Source organism: Gopherus flavomarginatus, chromosome 6 (genome assembly GCF_025201925.1).
Source record: "Gopherus flavomarginatus isolate rGopFla2 chromosome 6, rGopFla2.mat.asm, whole genome shotgun sequence".
Classification (NCBI taxonomy): Eukaryota; Metazoa; Chordata; order Testudines; family Testudinidae; genus Gopherus; species Gopherus flavomarginatus.
Window position 1 is genome coordinate 138,537,031 of NC_066622.1, and position 19,278 is coordinate 138,556,308.

General features: G+C 64.8%; 1 protein-coding gene across 3 annotated transcripts in view; it reads right to left on the reverse strand.

Annotated features, from left to right (window-relative positions):
• The window catches only part of LOC127053404 (prominin-1-A-like), a 45,887-nt gene that overhangs the window by 5,742 nt on the left and 20,867 nt on the right, over positions 1-19,278 (reverse strand). For all 3 annotated transcript variants that reach the window (XM_050958019.1, XM_050958018.1, XM_050958020.1), the window contains 14 exons: positions 19,187-19,250; positions 16,984-17,073; positions 14,013-14,203; positions 12,439-12,513; positions 11,800-11,863; positions 11,178-11,337; positions 9,491-9,643; positions 7,253-7,376; positions 5,152-5,243; positions 4,608-4,692; positions 2,876-3,019; positions 2,170-2,241; positions 1,845-1,937; positions 858-911 (listed from right to left, as the gene is read on the reverse strand). In XM_050958019.1, the coding sequence (XP_050813976.1) occupies positions 858-911; positions 1,845-1,937; positions 2,170-2,241; positions 2,876-3,019; positions 4,608-4,692; positions 5,152-5,243; positions 7,253-7,376; positions 9,491-9,643; positions 11,178-11,337; positions 11,800-11,863; positions 12,439-12,513; positions 14,013-14,203; positions 16,984-17,073; positions 19,187-19,250 (1,461 nt within the window). The remainder of the gene's footprint in view (positions 1-857; positions 912-1,844; positions 1,938-2,169; positions 2,242-2,875; positions 3,020-4,607; positions 4,693-5,151; positions 5,244-7,252; positions 7,377-9,490; positions 9,644-11,177; positions 11,338-11,799; positions 11,864-12,438; positions 12,514-14,012; positions 14,204-16,983; positions 17,074-19,186; positions 19,251-19,278) is intronic.

Sequence of the window (19,278 nt, forward strand, 5' to 3'; positions counted from 1 at the left end):
GACCCGCAGCCCCCGCCAGCCCGGCCCTGGGCTCCCCCCAGCTCTGCCAGTGCCCCTCACTCCCGATCTGCAGCCTCCTGCTAGCCCAGCCCTGGGCTCCCCCCAGCTCTGCCGGCGCCCCTCACTCCCGACCCGCAGCCCCCGCCCGCCCGGCCCTGGGCTCCCCCACCAGTCCTGGCGGCGCCCCTCACTCCCGACCCGCAGCCCCCGCCAGCCCGGCCCTGGGCTCCTCCAGCTCTGCCGGCGCCCCTCACTCCCGACCCGCAGCCCTCGCCCGCCCGGCCCTGGGCTCCCCCACCAGTCCTGGCGGCGCCCCTCACTCCTGACCCGCAGCCCCTCCCAACCCAGCCCTGCCGGTGCCCCTCACTCCCAACCTGCAGCCCCCCCCAGCCCAGCCCTGACCTCCCCCAGCTCTGCCAGTGCCCCTCGACCCGCAGCCCCCCTCCCCTTTCTGTTACTCAGCCCTGGGTGGATCTGGGCAGCGAGGTGACTGCGAGGCCAGGCTGGGCACTAGCACCCACACATGGATCGGGTCACCCCTCCAGAGCCAGCCCCTCCCCCTTGCTTTGGGGGTGTCCAGCAGAGGTGGCTCCCCTGCTGGCCGCTGCCCAGGGTCCCTGTCCGGGTGGCTCTCAGGGCCTGTGCCAGATGCACTGGGCACCGCTGCCCGCACCGGGGGAATCACATGGGGCAGTGGCTGGGGACGGGAGCCACCAGGATGCCTCTCACTGGCTGTGCCACCTCCCAGTGAGCGCCCAGCACCCACGGAGCAGCGCAGAGACTCCACAGGGTGCTGGGGACCCCACGCTCTTCCCGTCAGTGCAGCACCCGCAGCTCCCCCTGCCCGCACTGCTTACCGGGACCTGGGGGGTCGTCGCCTGCAGGGTTCGGATGCTGCGGTTCAGGGCTTGCTGGGGACAGAGACAGGAGGGTTAGGTGGGGGAGGGGATTCCCCAGCTCTGCACCCCACAGCTCCAGCTAGTGTAGATAAATCTCTGTATTAAGCTATTTTCATGCAATGTTGTATCAGATCCCCAGGTAGGAAATCTTATAGAAAAGTTTGCATTGAGCCCTGGGATAATGTTATAGCCCCTAAGGATAGTTCAAGTAGAAGAAAAATGTCTTTTTACTAGAAGTAGAATAAGATCTCTCCCCTCCCCCTTAATCAATTGCCCTGGTGAATGAACGAGGTGGGACTGGGGAAGGCAGCACCTCCCGCCGGCTGCTATCCTTGGAGAGGGGATGGGAGCCAGCCCAAGGACAATAAAACCTGTCTAGTTGGCTTGGCCTCGGGGGTTAGAAGCCAGCCCCTTCCCTTGGAAACACCCTCTTTGAACAGCACTGGGACAACCCCCAGAAAAAGCAGCACAAAGGACCAACAGCCACAGACATAGATTTTGCATCTGGTACAGATTTGCATGAGAGGGAAGCTGCTATAAACGTGAGGTGTCTCAGAGGACCCCGGGTCTTGTCAGCCTGGGAGCATCGATCGGGATCGGCAGAAGCCCGACTCCACCCGTCCCCCATCTAACTCACCTGGCCAATGCAGTTAAGCAGAGCAACCAGTTGGTAACAAGAAGACGTGTGTGTGTGTGTGTGTGTGTGTGTGTGTGTGTGTGTGTGTGTGTGTGATATCTCATATGCATAGGATACAGTGTTAACGAGTACATGTATCACTAATAAATGTGGCATTTTGCCTTATTCCCCCTGAAAAGATCCTGTGCAGCACTTCGGTACAACACTAGGGAGGGGGACGCAGCGTGTCCCAGGCCTTCCCCACTCCCTGCCCAGGGGACCCTGCTCCCAGCTGGGGGGAAGCACCAGGGGCCCATGGGGTCACTCACCATCTCGGGTGGGAAGCGGGACCTTATCTGCCCATTGATCTGTCTCAGGTCAGACCCCTCCTCCTGCAGCTCCTGCTTCGTGGTTGGATTGTCCTGAGCCAAGGGGGGAGAGACGGTCAAAGGCACCTGCCCGGCCCAGCAGCCACCCCCGGCCCAGGGGGAGGCAGTCCGGCCACGGAGGGCCCAGCAGAGTCCCCAGGGAGCCGGCTCCCCAGCCTGCACTCCCCACCCCACCTCCCAGGAGAGGGGAGCGATGGCAGCGCCCCCATGACCCTGGGGAGCCCAACCCAGCGCTGTGGCTCCCTGGGGCGGGGGCGTCACTCACAGTCACATTGGCCAGCGCCTCCAGCTGCTCTGCCAGCGCCAGCAGGTCCCGCTGCGTCACGTTCCTCTCCAGCTGTAAGAGATGGGCAGAGAGCGGGGCACAGAGCCCGTCACACCAGGGAGCTCACTGGGGGGGAGCACAGACCCAGTGGGGGCGGGGGAGGCAAACAGCCTCATGGCCAGTGGGGGGCAGCAGCGGGTTCTCAAGCGACCACCCTGGGGACCCAGAAAGACACGCAGAGCCCGGCCCAGCCCCCGGCACCTGCCCCCTCCCCTGCTGCCCCTGCCCTGCCCCCTCCCCCACCACCCAGCACCTGCCCCCTGCCCCAGCCCCGCCCTCTCCCCCGCCACCAGCCCCTGCCCCCTCCCCCACTGGCCAGCCTCTGTCCTGCCCCCTCCCCCACTGGCCAGCCTCTGTCCTGCCCCCTCCCCCACCACCTGCCCCAGCCCCTGTCCCCTCCCCTGCTGCCCAGCCCCTGCCACCTGCTGCCCATCCCCATGCAGGATGGGTGGGACCCCCTAGGGCGGAGAGCACCCCCACTGGCTCCAGGGGGCTGCCCCAGGAACATGGTGTGGGACTAGGTCTAGCAGCGGTCTGGGGCCATGTGACCCCACGGAAACACCCCAATGTACAGAGCCCCATATCCCACAACTGCCCCCACCCCGCAAGATCCCACCCCCAGCCTGAGAGAGGCCCCCCAGCCCACCTGCTGCAGGGTGCCGGTGAAGTTGGACTGCAGGCCGGAGGCGCCAACGTCCCGGAGCAGCTGCTTCTGGCTGGGGCTCAGGAAGGTGATGGGGTCCAGGCTGACGTTCAGCTGGTCGAAGGCCGCGGTGATCTTGCCGGTGTACTGCGGGGAGCAGCGAGGCCGTGAGGAGTCCGGGGGCCCAGGAACACCGACACCCCCCACCCAAGGACCCCAGCTCAGCCACTGCAACGGCAGCCAGGGCAGCGAGGCTCAGCGGGGAGCCCGCCCCGGGCAACCTGACCCCCCTGGCCTGTCCCCTGGGGGCCTGGGGAGCGGCCCCGGGTAGCCTGACCCCCCGGCCTGGCCCCTGGGGGGCTGGGGAGCGGCCCCGGGTAGCCTGACCCCCCGGCCTGTCCCCTGGGGGCCTGGGGAGCGGCCCCGGGTAGCCTGACCCCCTGGCCTGGCCCCTGGGGGGCTGGGAGCTGGGGAGCCCTAGGCTGGCATACGGGTTTTTTCCCAATCCCAGCCGTCGCCATGGAGACCCGACCCGGCCGAGCGTGGGTCTGAAGGGAGCGGGAGGGGGCTCCCACACAGGTGCCATTCCCAGTGTAACGCACCCCGTGGCCCTTGGGCCCTGGCACGGCCGGGCTGGCCCGAGCGGGTGGGTTTCTGCCCCACCTCGGCTCAGCATGTGCACTCGGGACTGTCTCCCCTGCAGCTCGCTCATCGCGGCTCCAATCCCACAGCCTTGGGGGCGGCTGGGGGGCAGACCCAAGTCGCCGCCTAGTCCAGCCGTACACGGACCTACTCCAAGCCCCTGGAGCCCTCCAGTCCCATGGGACGTCGAGCTGCTCTCAGGCCAGCGCCCCACCAGGCAGCCCTGGGTGCTGCCCACGGCTGGGCCGGTCTCTGGGCCCCCCTGGCGCTGCCCATGGCCGGGTCGGTCTCTGGGCTCCCCTGGCACTGCCCACGGCTGGGCTGGCCTCTATGCCCTCCAGGCGCTGCCCACGGCCGGGCCGGTCTCTATGCCCCCCCGGCGCTGCCCATGACTGGCTGGTCTCTGCGCCACCCAGGCACTGCCCACGGCCGGGCCAGTCTCTATGCCCTCCTGCGCGCTGCCCACGGCTGGGCCGGTCTCTATGCCCCCCAGGAACTGCCCATGGCCGGGCCGGTCTCTGTGCCCCCTAGGTGCTGCCCACAGCCGGGCCGGTCTCTGAGCCCTCAGGGTGCTGCCCACGGCCGGGCTGGTCTCCCTGCCCCCCAGGCACTGCCCAGGGCTGGCCGGTCTCTATGCACCCCAGGCGCTGCCCACAGCCGGGCTGGTCTCTATGCCCCCCGGGCGCTGCCCACGCTGGCCGGTCTCTATGCCCCCTGTGCGCTGCCCACGGCCGGGCCGGTCTCTATGCCCCCCGGGTGCTGCCCACGCTGGCCGGTCTCTATGCCCCCTGTGCGCTGCCCACAGCCGGGCTGGTCTCTATGCCCCCCGGGTGCTGCCCACGCTGGCCGGTCTCTATGCCCCCCAGGCGCTGCCCACAGCCGGGCTGGTCTCTATGCCCCCCGGGTGCTGCCCACGCTGGCCGGTCTCTATGCCCCCCAGGCGCTGCCCACAGCCGGGCTGGTCTCTATGCCCCCCGGGTGCTGCCCACAGCTGGCCGGTCTCTATGCCCCCCGGGTGCTGCCCACGCTGGCCGGTCTCTATGCCCCCTGTGTGCTGCCCACAGCTGGCCGGTCTCCGGGCCTCCCAACTGACCTGACTGATGTTCAGCAGTTCATCCAAGGGAACGACCCGGCCCAGCTGCAGCGTGCGCCACACGGGCTGGTTGTGCTGGCAGTTGCTGTGGGGTAGACAGCAGAGCTGAGGATGGGGCTGGTGGCCGATGGGGGGCGCCCCCCAGACAAACATAGGTGCTGGGTCCAGCCCACGCCCAGGGCAGGCTGGGGGGAGGTGGCGCTGCCCGTGTGGCCAGTGGGATCTCCCCCATCACCTGGGCTCCGGGGCTGTTCACCCTGCGGGTTGTGCCACGCAGGCGTCCGGGGCCAGAGAGCTGCACCCGCCCCACGGACATGGTGCGACCCCTCAGCGCTCCACAGGCCTCAGCCATGCAGGGCCCGCTCCAGGGCATCCTTCCTCAGGCCCCAAGAGATCAGAATCATCCCTCTCACCCCATGTGCAAAGAGGGAAACTGAGGCATGGGGAAGGGCCTGGCCATGCAGGAAGGGAGGGTTGGGAGGGGCCCCAGGGTGCTCTGGCCCGCAGACCGGCCGCGTGTGCCCCGGGCAGGGCTGGCACTGACTTGTACACGCCGGAGAGGGTCACCGTCCCGCCCTGCAGCCCCAGCATCTCCGACAGGTTGAAGCTCGCAGTCAGGTCCGAGGTCTCCAGGAACTGGAAGCAAAGGAGCAGGCCTGGCTCTAACTTTTGTGCCACCCCAAGCAAAAAAGAATAGTGCTGCCCCGCCGCACCCCCCCCCCCGCGAGTGCCACCCCGCCGAACCCTGCCCCCCCGAGTTCCGCGCTGCCCAAAGCCCGGCCCCCTCCAAGCGCCACGTTGCCTGAAGCCTCGCCCCTCTGCACACCATGCTGCCCGAAGCCCTCGCCTGTGATGGAGTAGGGGCTGTCTGTGTGGGGGATGGGAGAGCGGGGGTGTCTTTAGGTGAGGGACAGGTGATCAGCCTGTAACCTGAGCCAGGTAGGCGGGAGGGGGTTAGCGCCTTGGCCTGGGAAGCTGGACAAAGGAATCGGCCGGCTGGAGGAGGGGCAGTTCAGTTTCGGTTTTGGGCTGGATGAGGGGAATTCAGGGGATCCTATGCTGGACCCAAGCACCCTGAAACTCCAGAAGGACTCGGTGGAGGGGTCCTGACTGTGCCTGCAAGCTCTGCTGTAACCTGTGTTCCTGTTGTCCAATAAACCTTCTGTTTTACTGGCTGGCTGAGTCACTGGGGGTCCCAGGAAGAGGGGTGCAGGGCCGGACTCCCCACACTCCATGACACCGCCCCCTAGCGCCGCACCGCCCGAAGCCTCGCCCCCCCGAGCTCCACACCGCCCAAAGCCCTGCCCCCCTCCGAGCACCACGCAAGCCCCTGCCCTGCCAGCGCCACGCTGCCCGAAGCCCCCACCCCCCGAGCGCCGCGCAAGCCCCTGCCCCACCTCCAAGCGCTGCGCTGCCCGAAGCCCTGCCCCCCCTGAGCGCCGCGCAAGCCCCTGCCTCACCCCACCCCCCCGAGCACCGCGCTGCAGAAACAAAAAAAAAAACCCTCCAGCGCTGCCTCAACGAACCAAAAAAAAAAAACCTGAGCGCCGCCCCACCCTGCCCCGCCCCAAGGTGCCGCCCCAAGCACGTGCTTGGTCAGCTAGTGCCTGGAACCGGCCCTGAAAGGGGTCAGGAGAGCGGCCGAGACCCCCGAGACCTGCCCCAGCCAAGCTGCACAGCGCCAGCCTGTCCCAGGCCCCAGGGGCAGGAGCGCCACACTCCCAGCCTGCCCTCCCCCAGGCTGGCTCAGCTCCCGCGTGGAAAGGGTTTGCGAGGTTCCTGCTCCTCTCCAGAGGGGCCTCTGCAAACTCAACCCTCACTGCAGCCTTGTGCCCAGGAAGGACTCAGGGCTGGGCTGGCAGGGACCCCAGGACTGAGCTAGCAGGGGATGTGGGTCAGGATTGGAGGGCACCGGCAGAGCTGGTGGGGAGCCCAGGGCTGGGCTGGCAGGGGCTGCAGGTCGGGAGTGAGGGGCACTGACAGAACTGGGGGGGGCAGGGCTGGGCTAGCAGGGGCTGCAGGTCGGGAGTGAGGGGCACTGGCAGAGCCAGGGGGAGCCCAGGGCTGGGCTAGCAGGGGAAGTGGCTCAGGACTGGGGGGCACCGGCAGAGCTGGGGGGAGCTAGGGCTGGGCTAGCAGGGCGCTGAGGGTCGGGAGTGCGGGGCACTGGCAGAGCCAGGGGGAGCCCAGGGCTGGGCTAGCAGGGGATGTGGCTCAGGATTGGGGGGCACCGGCAGAGCTGGGGGGAGCTCGGGGCTGGGCTAGCAGGGGCTGCAGGTCGGGAGTGAGGGGCACTGGCAGAACTGGGGGGGCCCAGGGCTGGGCTAGCAGGGGAAGTGGCTCAGGATTGGGGGGCACTGGCAGAACTGGGGGGGCAGGGCTGGGCTAGCAGGGGATGTGGGTAGGATTGGGGAGCACCGGCAGAGCTGGGGGGAGCTCGGGGCTGGGCTAGCAGGGGTTACAGGTTGGGGGCTGAGAGTCCCACTCTGCTGTTTCTGTCTCCCGCCCGTCCCTACTGCCCCTCCCCTGCTCTCCCCACCCCCCAGACCCCAGGGTGGGGGACGGAGGTTCTGCTCTTCCCTCGCCCTTTTCCACCCCCCGGCAGGGCAGTGACAGTAGCGGGCGGTGCCAGGCCGGGCTCTCACCGGCAGGAGCTGCCCGCTGTGCCAGGGCCGGCAGACGAGCGTGTCGGCATTGCCACCCAGCAGGAAGGTCACCAGCACCAGCAGCATCAGCAGCCAAGAGAAGAGGAAGCTGAAGCCAACCCCCCTGTGAAGGCAGAACGAGCCGTGAGCTCCCACGCTGGGCACCGGCCCGACCCGGGCACCCGCACGCTGGGCACCGGGGCCTGTCTGAGAGCCCCTCTGCCCCCCAGAGCAGCCTGGAAACCTCTCTGACCCCTCCCCCCTGCCCAGATACCGCTCCAACGGCCCCTCTGCCCCCCCACCCTGATACCTCTCTGTCCTCCTCCCCCCAGCCCTGACACCGCTCCAACGGCCCCCTGTCTCCCCACCCAGATACCTCTCTGTCCCCCTCCCCCCCAGCCCGGAAACCTCTCTGTCCCCCTCACTGCTGCCCTGATACCTCTCTGTCCTCCTCCCCCCCAGCCCTGATACCACTCCAACGGCCCCCCTGTCCCCCCACCCAGATACCTCTCTGTCCTCCTCCCCCCCAGCCCTGACACCACTCCAACGGCCCCTCTGCCCCCCCACCCAGATACCTCTCTGTCCCCCTCCCCCCCAGCCCGGAAACCTCTCTGTCCCCCTCACTGCTGCCCTGATACCTCTCTGTCCTCCTCCCCCCAGCCCTGACACCACTCCAACGGCCCCTCTGTCCCCCCACCCAGATACCTCTCTGTCCCCCCAGCCCAGCCTGGAAACCTCTCTGACCCCTCCCCCCAGCCCAGACACCGCTCCAACGGCCCCTCTGCCCCCCAGAGCAGCCTGGAAACCTCTCTGTCCTCCTCCCCCCCTGCCCTGACACCGCTCCAACGGCCCCTCTGCCCCCCCACCCAGATACCTCTCTGTCCTCCTCCCCCCACCCAGATACCTCTCTGTCCCCCTCCCCCCTGCCCTGACACCACTCCAACGGCCCCCCTGTCCCCCCCAGCCCTGATACCTCTCTGACCCCTCCCCCCAGCCCTGACACCACTCCAACGGCCCCCCTGTCCCCCCCAGCCCTGATACCTCTCTGTCCTCCTCCCCCCTGCCCTGATACCACTCCAATGGCCCCCATGTCCCCCCACCCAGATACCTCTCTGTCCTCCTCCCCCCTGCCCTGACACCACTCCAACGGCCCCCCTGTCCCCCCACCCAGATATCTCTCTGTCCTCCTCCCCCCAGCCCTGACACCGCTCCAACGGCCCCCCTGTCCCCCCCAGCCCTGATACCTCTCTGTCCCCCTCCCCCCTGCCCAGATACCACTCCAATGGCCCCTCTGTCCCCCTACCCAGATACCTCTCTGTCCCCCTCCCCCCTGCCCTGATACCACTCCAACGGCCCCTCTGCCCCCCCACCCAGATACCTCTCTGTCCCCCTCCCCCCTGCCCAGATACCACTCCAACGGCCCCTCCGTCCCCCCAGCCCAGCCCAACAACCTCTCTGTCCCCCTCCCCTCTGCCCTGATACCACTCCAATGGCCCCTCTGTCCCCCTACCCAGATACCTCTCTGTCCCCCTCCCCCCTGCCCTGATACCACTCCAACGGCCCCCCTGTCCCCCCACCCAGATACCTCTCTGTCCCCCTCCCCCCTGCCCAGATACCGCTCCAACGGCCCCCTGTCCCCCCCAGCCCTGATACCTCTCTGACCCCTCCCCCCAGCCCTGACACCGCTCCAACAGCCCCTCCATCCCCCCCACCCAGATACCACACTGTACCCCTCCCTCGTGCCCAGATACCTCTCTGTCCCCTCCCGCCAGCCCAGATACCACTGCAACGGCCTCTTCTTGCGAACCCACCTTGGTCATTTCATGGCTCATGACCTCCCTGGAGACCAGCAACCAACGTACTGTCCCCAGTGCGGCTCCCCACAGCTGGACGCCCCCTCATCTCACTGCTCATCCTGCTATCCCTCTGCCTTTGTTGCTAGACCCAGGAGCCCCTTCTCAGAGACCCCCTCCTCTGGTGCCTCTCCACCAAGATCGGGCCACCTCCGGGCCGTCCCTTGGCTGACGGAGGAGATGGGGATCGGCACTGCTCCCCCAGCCTCCCAGTCCTGCTGTGCCCTCCCCAGTCCATCCATGTCTGGGTGCAGGATCCCGCGCGGGTCTTCCCAGCACCGTGCCCAGGGTCCTGCCCCCTCCCTGCGCTATCCGACATCGCAGCCCCACATGGGGCTCCCCGGGGCAGCAGCTGTAACGGCTCCGGGGGCCGCAGGGCTCTTACGCCATGAAGAAGTCCCCGCCAGAGTTGGAGAGGCAGCCGCGTTCAGTGGGCAGTGCCAACGGCTTCAGCCCGAGGCCCCCCAGCACCAGAGCCAGCAGGTAGCACAGGACGACCAGCAGCACCAGGCAGCAGAGACAGATGCCCATGATCCACCTGCGGGGGAGACGTGAGAGACCCGGTCCCTGGCGGGGCAGGAGTCTGGGGCTGGCTGGGGCATCACCCCCCTGCAGCAGGGGAACATGCTTCCAGACCAAGGGGGGGTCTCTCCTTAGAATAGACCACGTGAGAGACCCGGTCCCTGGCGGGGCAGGAGTCTGGGGGCTCGAAGGGGGGTCACCCCCCTGCAGCAGGGGAACCTGCTGCCAGACCGAGGGGGGGTCTCTCCTTAGAACAGACCACGTGAGAGACCCGGTCCCTGGCAGGGCAGGAATCTGGGGCTGGCCAGGGCATCACCCCCCTGCAGCAGGGGGTCCTGCTGCCAGACCGAGGGGGGGTCTCTCTGAACAAACCACCCTCTCACCCGCAGGGCATCTGTTATAACTATAAAGGGAAGGGTAACAACCCTCCTGTGTACAATTCTATAAAATCCCTCCTGGCCAGAGACACCAAAATCCTTTTACTTGTAAAGGGTTAAGAAGCTCAGGTAACCTGGCTGACACCTGACCCAAAGGACCAATAAGGGGACAAAATACTTTCAAATCTTGTGGGGGCGGGGGGGAAGCTTTTGTTTGTGCTCTTTATTTTGGGGGTTGTTCACTCTTGGGACTAAGAGGGACCTGACATCAGTCCATGTTTTCCAAACCTTTTTGCACAAGTCAGTCATATTTCAAACTTGTAAGTAACAGCCAGGCATGTTAGGTTTATCTTTGTTTTCTCAACTTGTAAATGTTCCTTTGTTAGAGGGAGGTTTATCCCTGTTCCGCTGTAACTTTGAAGTAAGGCTAGAGGGGTTCCTCGGAGCTCTTTGAATCTGATTACCCTGTAAAGTTATTTCCATCCTGATTTTACAGAGATGAACTTTACCTTTTCTTTTAATAAAATCCTTGTTTTAAAAAACCTAACTGATAGTTCATCGTTTTAAGATCCAAGGGGTTTGGACCTGTGTTCACCAGGACTAATTGGTGAGGAGATACGCTGCAGCCTACCCAGAAAAAGGGGTGTAAGGACTTGGGGGGGAGGAGCTAGCTAGGAAAGCGGGGGTTGGGGACTTGGGAAATAGTTGGGGGAAGGCAGAGTTCCAAGTGGCTCTCCCCTAAGATTTAAAACACTCTTGGTGATGGCAGCTCACTGCCTGAGCTGAGCTGGTAAATAAGCTTAGGGGGCTTTCATGCAGGTCCCCACATCTGCACCCTAGAGTTCAGAGTGGGGAGGGAACCTTAACAGTGTCCCAGGGGACACTGGGCTGCTCCGGGCCAGGGCCAGCTGCTCCCCCGTGGCGCTCCCTGGGCCGATGGCAGGGCTCAGCCTGGGCTCCCCTTGCCCCCTCCAACAACTGCCCTCCTCCGAGGGCAGGGGGCTCAGAGTCCACCCGGGCGTCGGTCCCACACCCCGTCACAGGGAAGGAGCTGGGGATACCATGTGCCATGCAGCTCCGGCCCCGGCTACCAACCCCCCTAAGAGTCCCCTAGGGATCAGGGAGCCCCAGGCGGGATCAGCCCCCTCGCGCGGGGAGAGGCCCAGCCCCTACCTGTAGCCATCGTAGGTGGCAACCTGCGGCTCGTAGTCCCTGGCCTGCCTGCCAATGGTGTCCAGAGCAGCCGTGACGTTCCCCAGCGTGTCCAGCACCGGGATCTCACTCCGCACCCCACCAATCTTCTGCCTGACCTTGGCCAGCTGGCTCCGCGCGTCTGTGGGGAACGGGCATGTCAGGGACGCACAGGCACTGACAGCTGCTCCCGTAGCCCCGCGGGGCCCACACTCCAGCTCCCCCTGCACAATGCGTGGGGCAGACACAGCCCGCAGCAGACAGATCTGGGGGGGCAGCAGGTGGGGGGGAAAAGGGAAGGAGAGCGCCTGAGAACGGGAGAGCTGTGCTGACTGGACAGGAAGGGAGAACAGGGCGGGGGGCAGAGGGGAGAGCACACACCCGCTTCATAGGCCGAGGTGGGGCCTGGACCCCTGGCTCCAGGGAGGGACAGGCAGGGCCCCATGGGACGGGCAGGGCCCTGGCCATTACAGTCCCAGAGCAGGGAGCCATGGTGGCTGGGGCAGGAGGGGTCTCCCCAGAGGGAGGGGGAGGAAGTGCCCCAGGTGCCCCCTTCCTGTCCCTCACGGGCACCCCTGTACTACCAGACGACAGTGCCACTTACCCGCCACCACCTTCTGTGCCTGCTCTTCCACCCTCGTGGGGGTCTTCTTCAGCGTCTCGTTGGCCTGCAGCCCCAGACACGGACAGGGGAGAGACAGACAGACAAGCTCAGATCCTGGCCAGGGGCCCCTATGCAGAGCACTGGGTGAGGGAAAACGCACCACCGGCCTTGCTCCAGCCCCACTCCCCAGCCCCGCGTGCCCCGGCACAGGGCACGGTCAGAAATACCCAGCACAGGCCAATGCCACGGGCTCAGCGCTGGCCCGGACAGGCTGCTGGCCTCTCCCCATATGGGGCGGGGTATGACGACGGAGGCACTCTCAGCCCCCCCAGGGCAGCACTGGCAGGGCACTGGGCTGGACGGACCGTTGGCCTGCTCCAGGTTGGGAGGGGGCAGACACCCGGCTAGCACAGCAGGCATTTTCCGCATGGCGTCAGCGGTTCGGGTCCTTCTGGCCCACCCCAGAGCCATGGCTTGGTGACGCAGGCTGCTCGGCTAAGGTAGGCATGGCTGGGTCGCTCACCCCCTGCCATGTCGCACCCTGGAGCAGGGAGAATCAGCAATGCCCCTACAGACCAGCCCCACCCGGTGCCGGTCACAGACACATCCTGCTGGCCCTGCGCCACCCCCAGCCTGTACCTGCTGCAGGGCAGCGCTCAGGTTGCCACTGGTCAGGCTACTCAGCAGTGCCAGTTGGCTGCTCACGTCGGGGACCTGCGGAAACAGGAGCACGTGGATCAGACGGCAGGGTTGACGGTGGGGAGGGGGTGCCTGGCTGAAAGGGTGCTGGGTGTGACGCTCTGAGTGTAATATAATATCTCATCGAACGGTGACAGGGCCAGGAGTTAATTACCTCCCAGACTGACCTGCCCCATGGCCGAACTTTAGAGACTGGTTAGGAAGATCTGTACATGAACAGAGCTTTGAAATGCAGCCGGCATTGTTAGAGGTAGAAGGGGAGGTGTTTGCTCAGGGCTTGGGATGTCAGCAAACAAGTCTTGTCTATTGCTAGAGCTTTGATTCAAAGATCGAAACAGAAATATTCACATTTAGGAAGACGCGAGTGAAATAGGATTATTGTCTATGAGTCTCTTTGAAGGTTGTGCCAACCTGAATCTGAACTGGTTAATGGGTAAATTCCCCTGTGCTAATTGCCAGGATGGTTGGGAGAAGGAGTTAAGCCTATTGTTTTCTCAGGCCAAAAGGCTGCTGGAAATGTATAAAAACCCTGGGACACGATCCTGCTTCATCTCAGATCTGCTTTGGGTTTCAAGAAGGAGAAACCTTAAGCCACAGGGATTGAGATCCCCAGTCACTGACTGGAGCCACCCTGAATATGGACATTGGACTGTAACCTCTGGACTATTTCTAAAAGGACTTTTGGCAACTACAAGCTCATCTCTGCTGTGTACCTGAACCTCAAGAACTGAATTCAAGTCTGTCTGTATAATGATCTTTTAACCAACTCTCTCTCTTTTCTTTTTTAATAAATTTTAGATTAGCTAATAAGATTTGGCTATAGTGTGTATTTTGGGTAAGATCTAAGTAATAATTGAACCTCGGTGCATGGCTGATCCTTTGGGGCTGGAAGAACCTTTTCTTTTATATGATGAGAGAAGATTTTCAGTGACCATCATCATACCTGACATGTGTCTGGATGGAGGCCTGAGGCTGGGTACTTGAAGGGAACTGCGTTGTTTGGATTCTGAGTAACCAGTGAGGTACGATAGAAGCTGTTTCGTGCTGCCTTGGGAAATGTAAGTATTGGAAGATCCACAGTGTCTGGGGTTTGCCTGTCCCGTTCTGTTTGCAGTTCACCCTGACTGAGTGACCTCAGCTGGCTCCCACAGGCAGCACCGTCACACTGGGAAGAAGCAGGGTGCTGCTGGGAGCTGGCTCCATCTGGGCCTGGTTATGTACGTACCAGCAGGGGTGGCAGGATGGCGCCCATGTCAGAGCACAGATGTATGTGCACATGAGGAGGTCAGTGGGTACATTGTGGGGGTATTTGCATGTGGGGGAGGTTTCAGTCCCCCCAACCCCATACACCCACCCAGCCCCCATACTAACCTGTAACCCATGCACCTATGCAGCCCCCATGCACCCCACACCACTTTGCATCCCACCCAGCCCCACATGCCAACCTGTAAGCCTTGCACTCCACACCACCCTGTGCCCCCTACAGCCCCCAGCCCCCCGTGTGCTCGCCTCACCATGCTGAAGTCAGCCTCGGGGGCCAGGCTGCTGACAGACACCTGGATGCAGGGCTGGCCACAGCTCTGCAGGGTCCGGTTGATCCGCTCCTGCAGGCGGCTGAGGTTCTGGCTCAGCTCCCCCTGCAGCTGCTGCAGCCGCTGGCCTGAGTCGTTCACGGCTCGGAGCTCCTGCTCCGCCAGGTCCGTCACTGGGGGGGGACAGCAAGGAGCTCCTTATGGCTCAATCCATCTCGTCTGCACCATGCCCCAACCCAGGGACTAACGGGGGAGGGGGATCCCTGCGACACCCCCTGACGGTGCCACAAGGGGGACCCCCAGACACCCCCAAGGTGATCCCTCAGCACCTCAGCTGGGGCTGGGGCCACAGGCTCTGACTCCATGGGTGCTCCGGGGCTGGCAGCTCCCCCCACCCTGCCCCCTGCTCCAGCTCACCTCTGCCCCCTTCGAGAGCGCGCCACCATGGCCTGCTTCTCCCCTCTCCCTCCCAGCGACTGCGACGCAAAACAGCTGTTTCACGCAGCTGGGAGGGGGAATGCAGCACGCTGGGGGAAGAGGCAGGGCCAGGGCAGGGATTTGGGGAAGGGATCCAATAGGGGCACTGAGGGGGCAGAGTTAGGGCGAGGACTTTGGGGATGGGGCTGGCATGGGGGCAGGAAAAGGGGAAGGGGGTCGTGGGGACCTACCGGCAGCAGAGAAAATTGGCACGTATGGCTGGGACAAGCGGGACCACCCTGCTCCGTACTGCAGGGGTGGGGGCCAGGCTGGGGTCGGGGAAGGAGCTGGGTGCAGCCTCCGCCCAGGCCTTTGTGTAGATGGTGAATAGGGGGATCCCAGGGAATAGCTAGCGGGGGAGTTATACCAGCCCAGGGTCCTGGGATTCCCTGGGCCCCTCAGGTGCTGGGGCTGGTGGGGGTGACATTCTATACCTGGGGGAGTCTGCTGTAACCCCCATATTCCTCATTTTCATATCATTGTGATCTTCCCTCACAAGGCAGCTTTATGTGTGTCAGGGGAAAGGTTCTGATGTGCTGAAAGTCATTTCTCTCTCTCTGCAGATGTGTATCATTCATGCATATGAAGTTATGAGAAGTGTGTTGTATGGTTGTCACCACATGCTGTGAGTTGGGGAATCAGCCAGATATCCGCTCCCCAGAGGCAACAGCAAGGAAAGTGACTAACGCCCGGGTGTGGTGTCAAACGACCCACCAACAGCCATTGTCCAGCAAGGGAGCTACAATCCAGTGACTCCCTGTGACGAACTAGGAATGTTCTTAATGTTTCCTCTGAATACTGTGTGGGTGCCTCAGTTTCCCCTATGCAGTTCTTATGTCTCTAGGTGGTGAGATAGGGAGTGTAATTGTTGCAGAGCGGAAGTCTGGTGTGCATAGGTGGCCGACACTCTGTCTCCTGGCAACTAATGGCTGGGGCCCTTCCCCCCCGCAAGGAGATGCTAACGGTGCTGGAGAACAAAGAGATCAGGTGACCTCCTAGCCCAGGAAAGGGACAAAACCCAGAGAGGAGGGGCTGGAGGGGGTGTCAGTCTGGAGCTGGCTGGGGACGAGGAGTGAAGTGCAGACGTGGGGGTCTGGCTCACTGCCCCCCAGAATGGACCCGGCCGAGGGGTCCGGTTCGCTGTATCTACAAGCTCTGTTTTAGACCCTGTTCCTGTCATCGAATAAACCTCTGTGTGACTGGCTGGCTGAGAGTCACGTCTGACTGCAAAGTGGGGGGGCAGGACCCTGTGGCTTCCCCAGGACCCCGCTGGGGCGGGCTCGTTGTGGGAAGCGCACGGAGGGGCAGAGGATGCTGAATGCTCCAAGGAGAGACCCAGGAGGTGAAGCCGTGTGAGCTTCTTGCCCTGGAGACAGTCTGCTCACAGAGAGGAGACTTCACCAGAGTCCTGCCTGGCTTCGTGGGGAGCAGTTCCAGAGCATCGCCGGGGGACTCTGTGACATTCCCCTGCATGAGGCCCCACCAGGGGAATTGCTCAACCCTGTTTGGAGAGACTCAGCAATGCCCCCAGACATGCCTGGACTTGTGTTCTATGGGCTCCTGGACTGAGGGTACAGGCCAGGCAGAGTGGACACTGTCACAGAGGAAAAAACAAGAAAATCCCCCACTTCGTCACAGACACGTACTGGGCCCTGCTCCTGCCCCCGCCTCTGCTGCAAGCAACCAGCACACTGAGAAGATGACAAGACACCAACGCAGGAGACTGGCCCACGTTTAGGGAACAAGCCTGTACCCGAAGGACTGCAACATCCAGTGGGGTGAGAAACTGCGTCATCTTCTTACTCCCAGTCTAATCGGGTTGAGAGTTTAGGCTGCGAGCTTATGTTTTATTTTTGTTTGGTACCCGCTCTGACTTGTGCTGCTTTGACTTGTAATCACTTACAATCTGTCTTTATAGTTAATAAATCAGTTGGTTTGTCGACCTGAAGCAGTGCGTATGGTCTGAAGCGCGTCAGAGACTCCCCTTGGGATAACAAGCCTGGTGCATATCAGTTTCTTTGTTCAATTGACGAATTCATATAGGCTTGCAGCGTCCAGCGGGCACAACTGGACACTGCAAGACGGAGGTTCCTAGGGTTGTGTCTGCGACTGGACATAGCGGCTAGTGTCATTCAGTTGCACAATCCAAGGTGCAGTTTACACGCCAGGGCTGTGAGTGACCAGCCCGGGAGTGGGGGTTCTCCCAGCAGAGCAGGGTCAGGCTGCCTCCCAGAGTCAAGGACTGGAGTGACCCAGCAGATCACCGGTCCAGATAACACCAGGGGAACGTCACAGGGGGCTACGCTGCCCTCCACTGCATAGCGTGCCCCTGGCACCGCCCTGAGCACCCACAGCTTTCCCACCAAACACCCCCAGGGTTACTCTGTCCTCCCCCCCTCGCCTTAGGGGCTTGTTCCCCCCGGTGTCTGGGGGAGCCCCAGCCCATGCCTGGCCCCCTCAGCCCCAGGGCCAGTACCTTCCAGCAGGCGCGTGGTGGAGCCCAGTGCCCCGTATGCCTCCTCTCCCACCTCAGAGATGATCCTGCCGCCCAGGATGGGTCCGATGCCTGTGGAAAAGGGGGCAGCGCTGTCACCTCAGGCCCAGCCAGACACACGGCCAGCAGGGAGGGCTCCAAACCCCGAGCCCCTCTCTGGCCCTCACTCCCCGCCCTACTTGCCCCCCAACATGGGGTCTCAGCACCGTGGCAGCCACCTGCAGCGTGGGCACACGGGGGGCAGGCAGCAGGCGCAGAACGGGCCGGCCACGGAGCCCACGTCAGGCTACGGTCCTTTGAGAGGAAATGGCTAAAGTTACGGGCTGGGAGCCAGGACTCCTGGGTTCCTTACCCCTCTGTCACTGCCCTGCGGGGTGCCCTTGGCGGGTGTGGTGGGGAGAGCGACCCTGGCTGGGCTGGAGGGGCTGTGCCACGGGAGAGGGTGGGATGAGGAAGCAGCCAATGGAAGGGGCAGGTAGGCAAGAGCCTGAAAGCCCAGAGTGGGCACAGTGCAGGTGGCCAGCCAGTGCCCCCTGCAGCCAGGAACGAGCTCCTGGGGCCCACGGGTGCTGGGCTCCATACTGGGGGCATGCAGGCAGGGAGCAGAGCCCCGTGCAGCACAACCCCCGCCAGGGCTCTGAATGCTGGGGCAGAGTATCCCCAAGGGCTAGCCCAGGCAGGCCACGCGTCCCCAGCCCCCCGCCCCGGAGCCAGGTCCCTGGAGCCATGCCCCCCTCAGCCCCCTGCCCCAGAGCCAGGTCCTTGGGGCCATGCCCTTCCCCAGCCCCCACCCCAGAGCCAGGTCCCCCTCACACCCCGCCCCAGAGCCAGGTCCCCGGGGCCATGCCCTCCCCCGGCCCCCACAGCCCCCCGCCCTGGAGCCTCACCCCGCCCCAGCCCTGCATAGCCCCCAACTCTGGAGCCAGGTCCCCAGGGCCCCGCCCCATCCCCCTACACGTCCCCGCCCCAGGAGCCACGTCCCCAGGGCCTCACCCCGCCCCAGCCCTGCATAGCCCCCAACCCCGGAGCCAGGTCCCCAGGGCCCCGCCCCGTCCCCCTACATGTCCCCGCCCCAGAGCCAGGTCCCCAGGGCCTCACCCCGCCCCAGTCCTGCATAGCCCCCAACCCCAGAGCCAGGTCCCCAAGGCCACGCCCCGCCCCAGCCCTCTGCCCCAGAGCCAGGTCCCCAGGGCCACGCCCCCCCCAGCCCTCCCACCCTGGAGCCAGGTCCCTAGGGCCACACCCTGCCCCAGCCCCCACCCCGGAGCCAGGTCCCCAGAGCCACGCCCCAGCCCCCCACAGCCTCCCGCCCCGGAGCCAGGGCCATGCCACGCCCTGGCCCCCCACAGGTCCCCACCCTGGAGCCAGGTCCCTAGGGCCACACCCTGCCCCAGCTCCCACCCCGGAGCCAGGTCCCCAGAGCCACGCCCCAGCCCCCCACAGCCTCCCGCCCCGGAGCCAGGGCCATGCCACGCCCTGGCCCCCCACAGGTCCCCACCCTGGAGCCAGGTCCCCAGGGCCACGCCCCGCCCCGGCCCCAACAGGCCCCCACCCGAGAGCCAGGGCCATGCCACGCCCTGGCCCCCCACAGACCCCCGCCCTGGAGCCAGGTCCCCGGAGCCAAGGCCCAGCCCCCCACAGACCCCCGCCCTGGAGCCAGGTCCCCAGGGCCACGCCCCGCCCTGGCCCCCACAGACCCTCGCCCTGGAGCCAGGTCCCCAGGGCCACGCCCCGCCCTGGCCCCCACAGGCCCCTGCCCCAGATCTAGGGCCATGCCACGCCCCAGCCCCCCACAGGCCCCCGCCCTGGAGCCAGGTCCCCAGGGCCACGCTCTGCCCCGGCCCCCCACAGGCCCCAACACAAGAGCCAGGTCCCCAGGGCTGCATCCTGCCCCGGCCCCCACAGCCCCCCACCCTAGAGCCAGGTCCCCAGGGCCACACCCTGCCCCAACCCCCCACAGGCTCCCCACCCCAGAGCCAGGTCCCCAGCGCCACGCCCCGCCCCGGCCCCCACAGCCCCCCGCCTGAAGCCAGGTGCCCAGGGCCACACCCTGTCCTGCCCCTACAGACCCCCGCCCAGAGCCAGGTTCCCAGGACCACGCCCCGCCCTGGCCCCCCACAGGCCCCCGCCCTGGAGCCAGGTTCCCAGGGCCACACCCCGCCCCGGGCCCCGTACACAGACTCACTCTGAAGGCTGCTGTTGGCCTGGCTCACTGGCACTTCACTGGAGGCAATGATGAAATCCACTTGCTGCAGGGACAAGGAGAAGGAGGGTGAA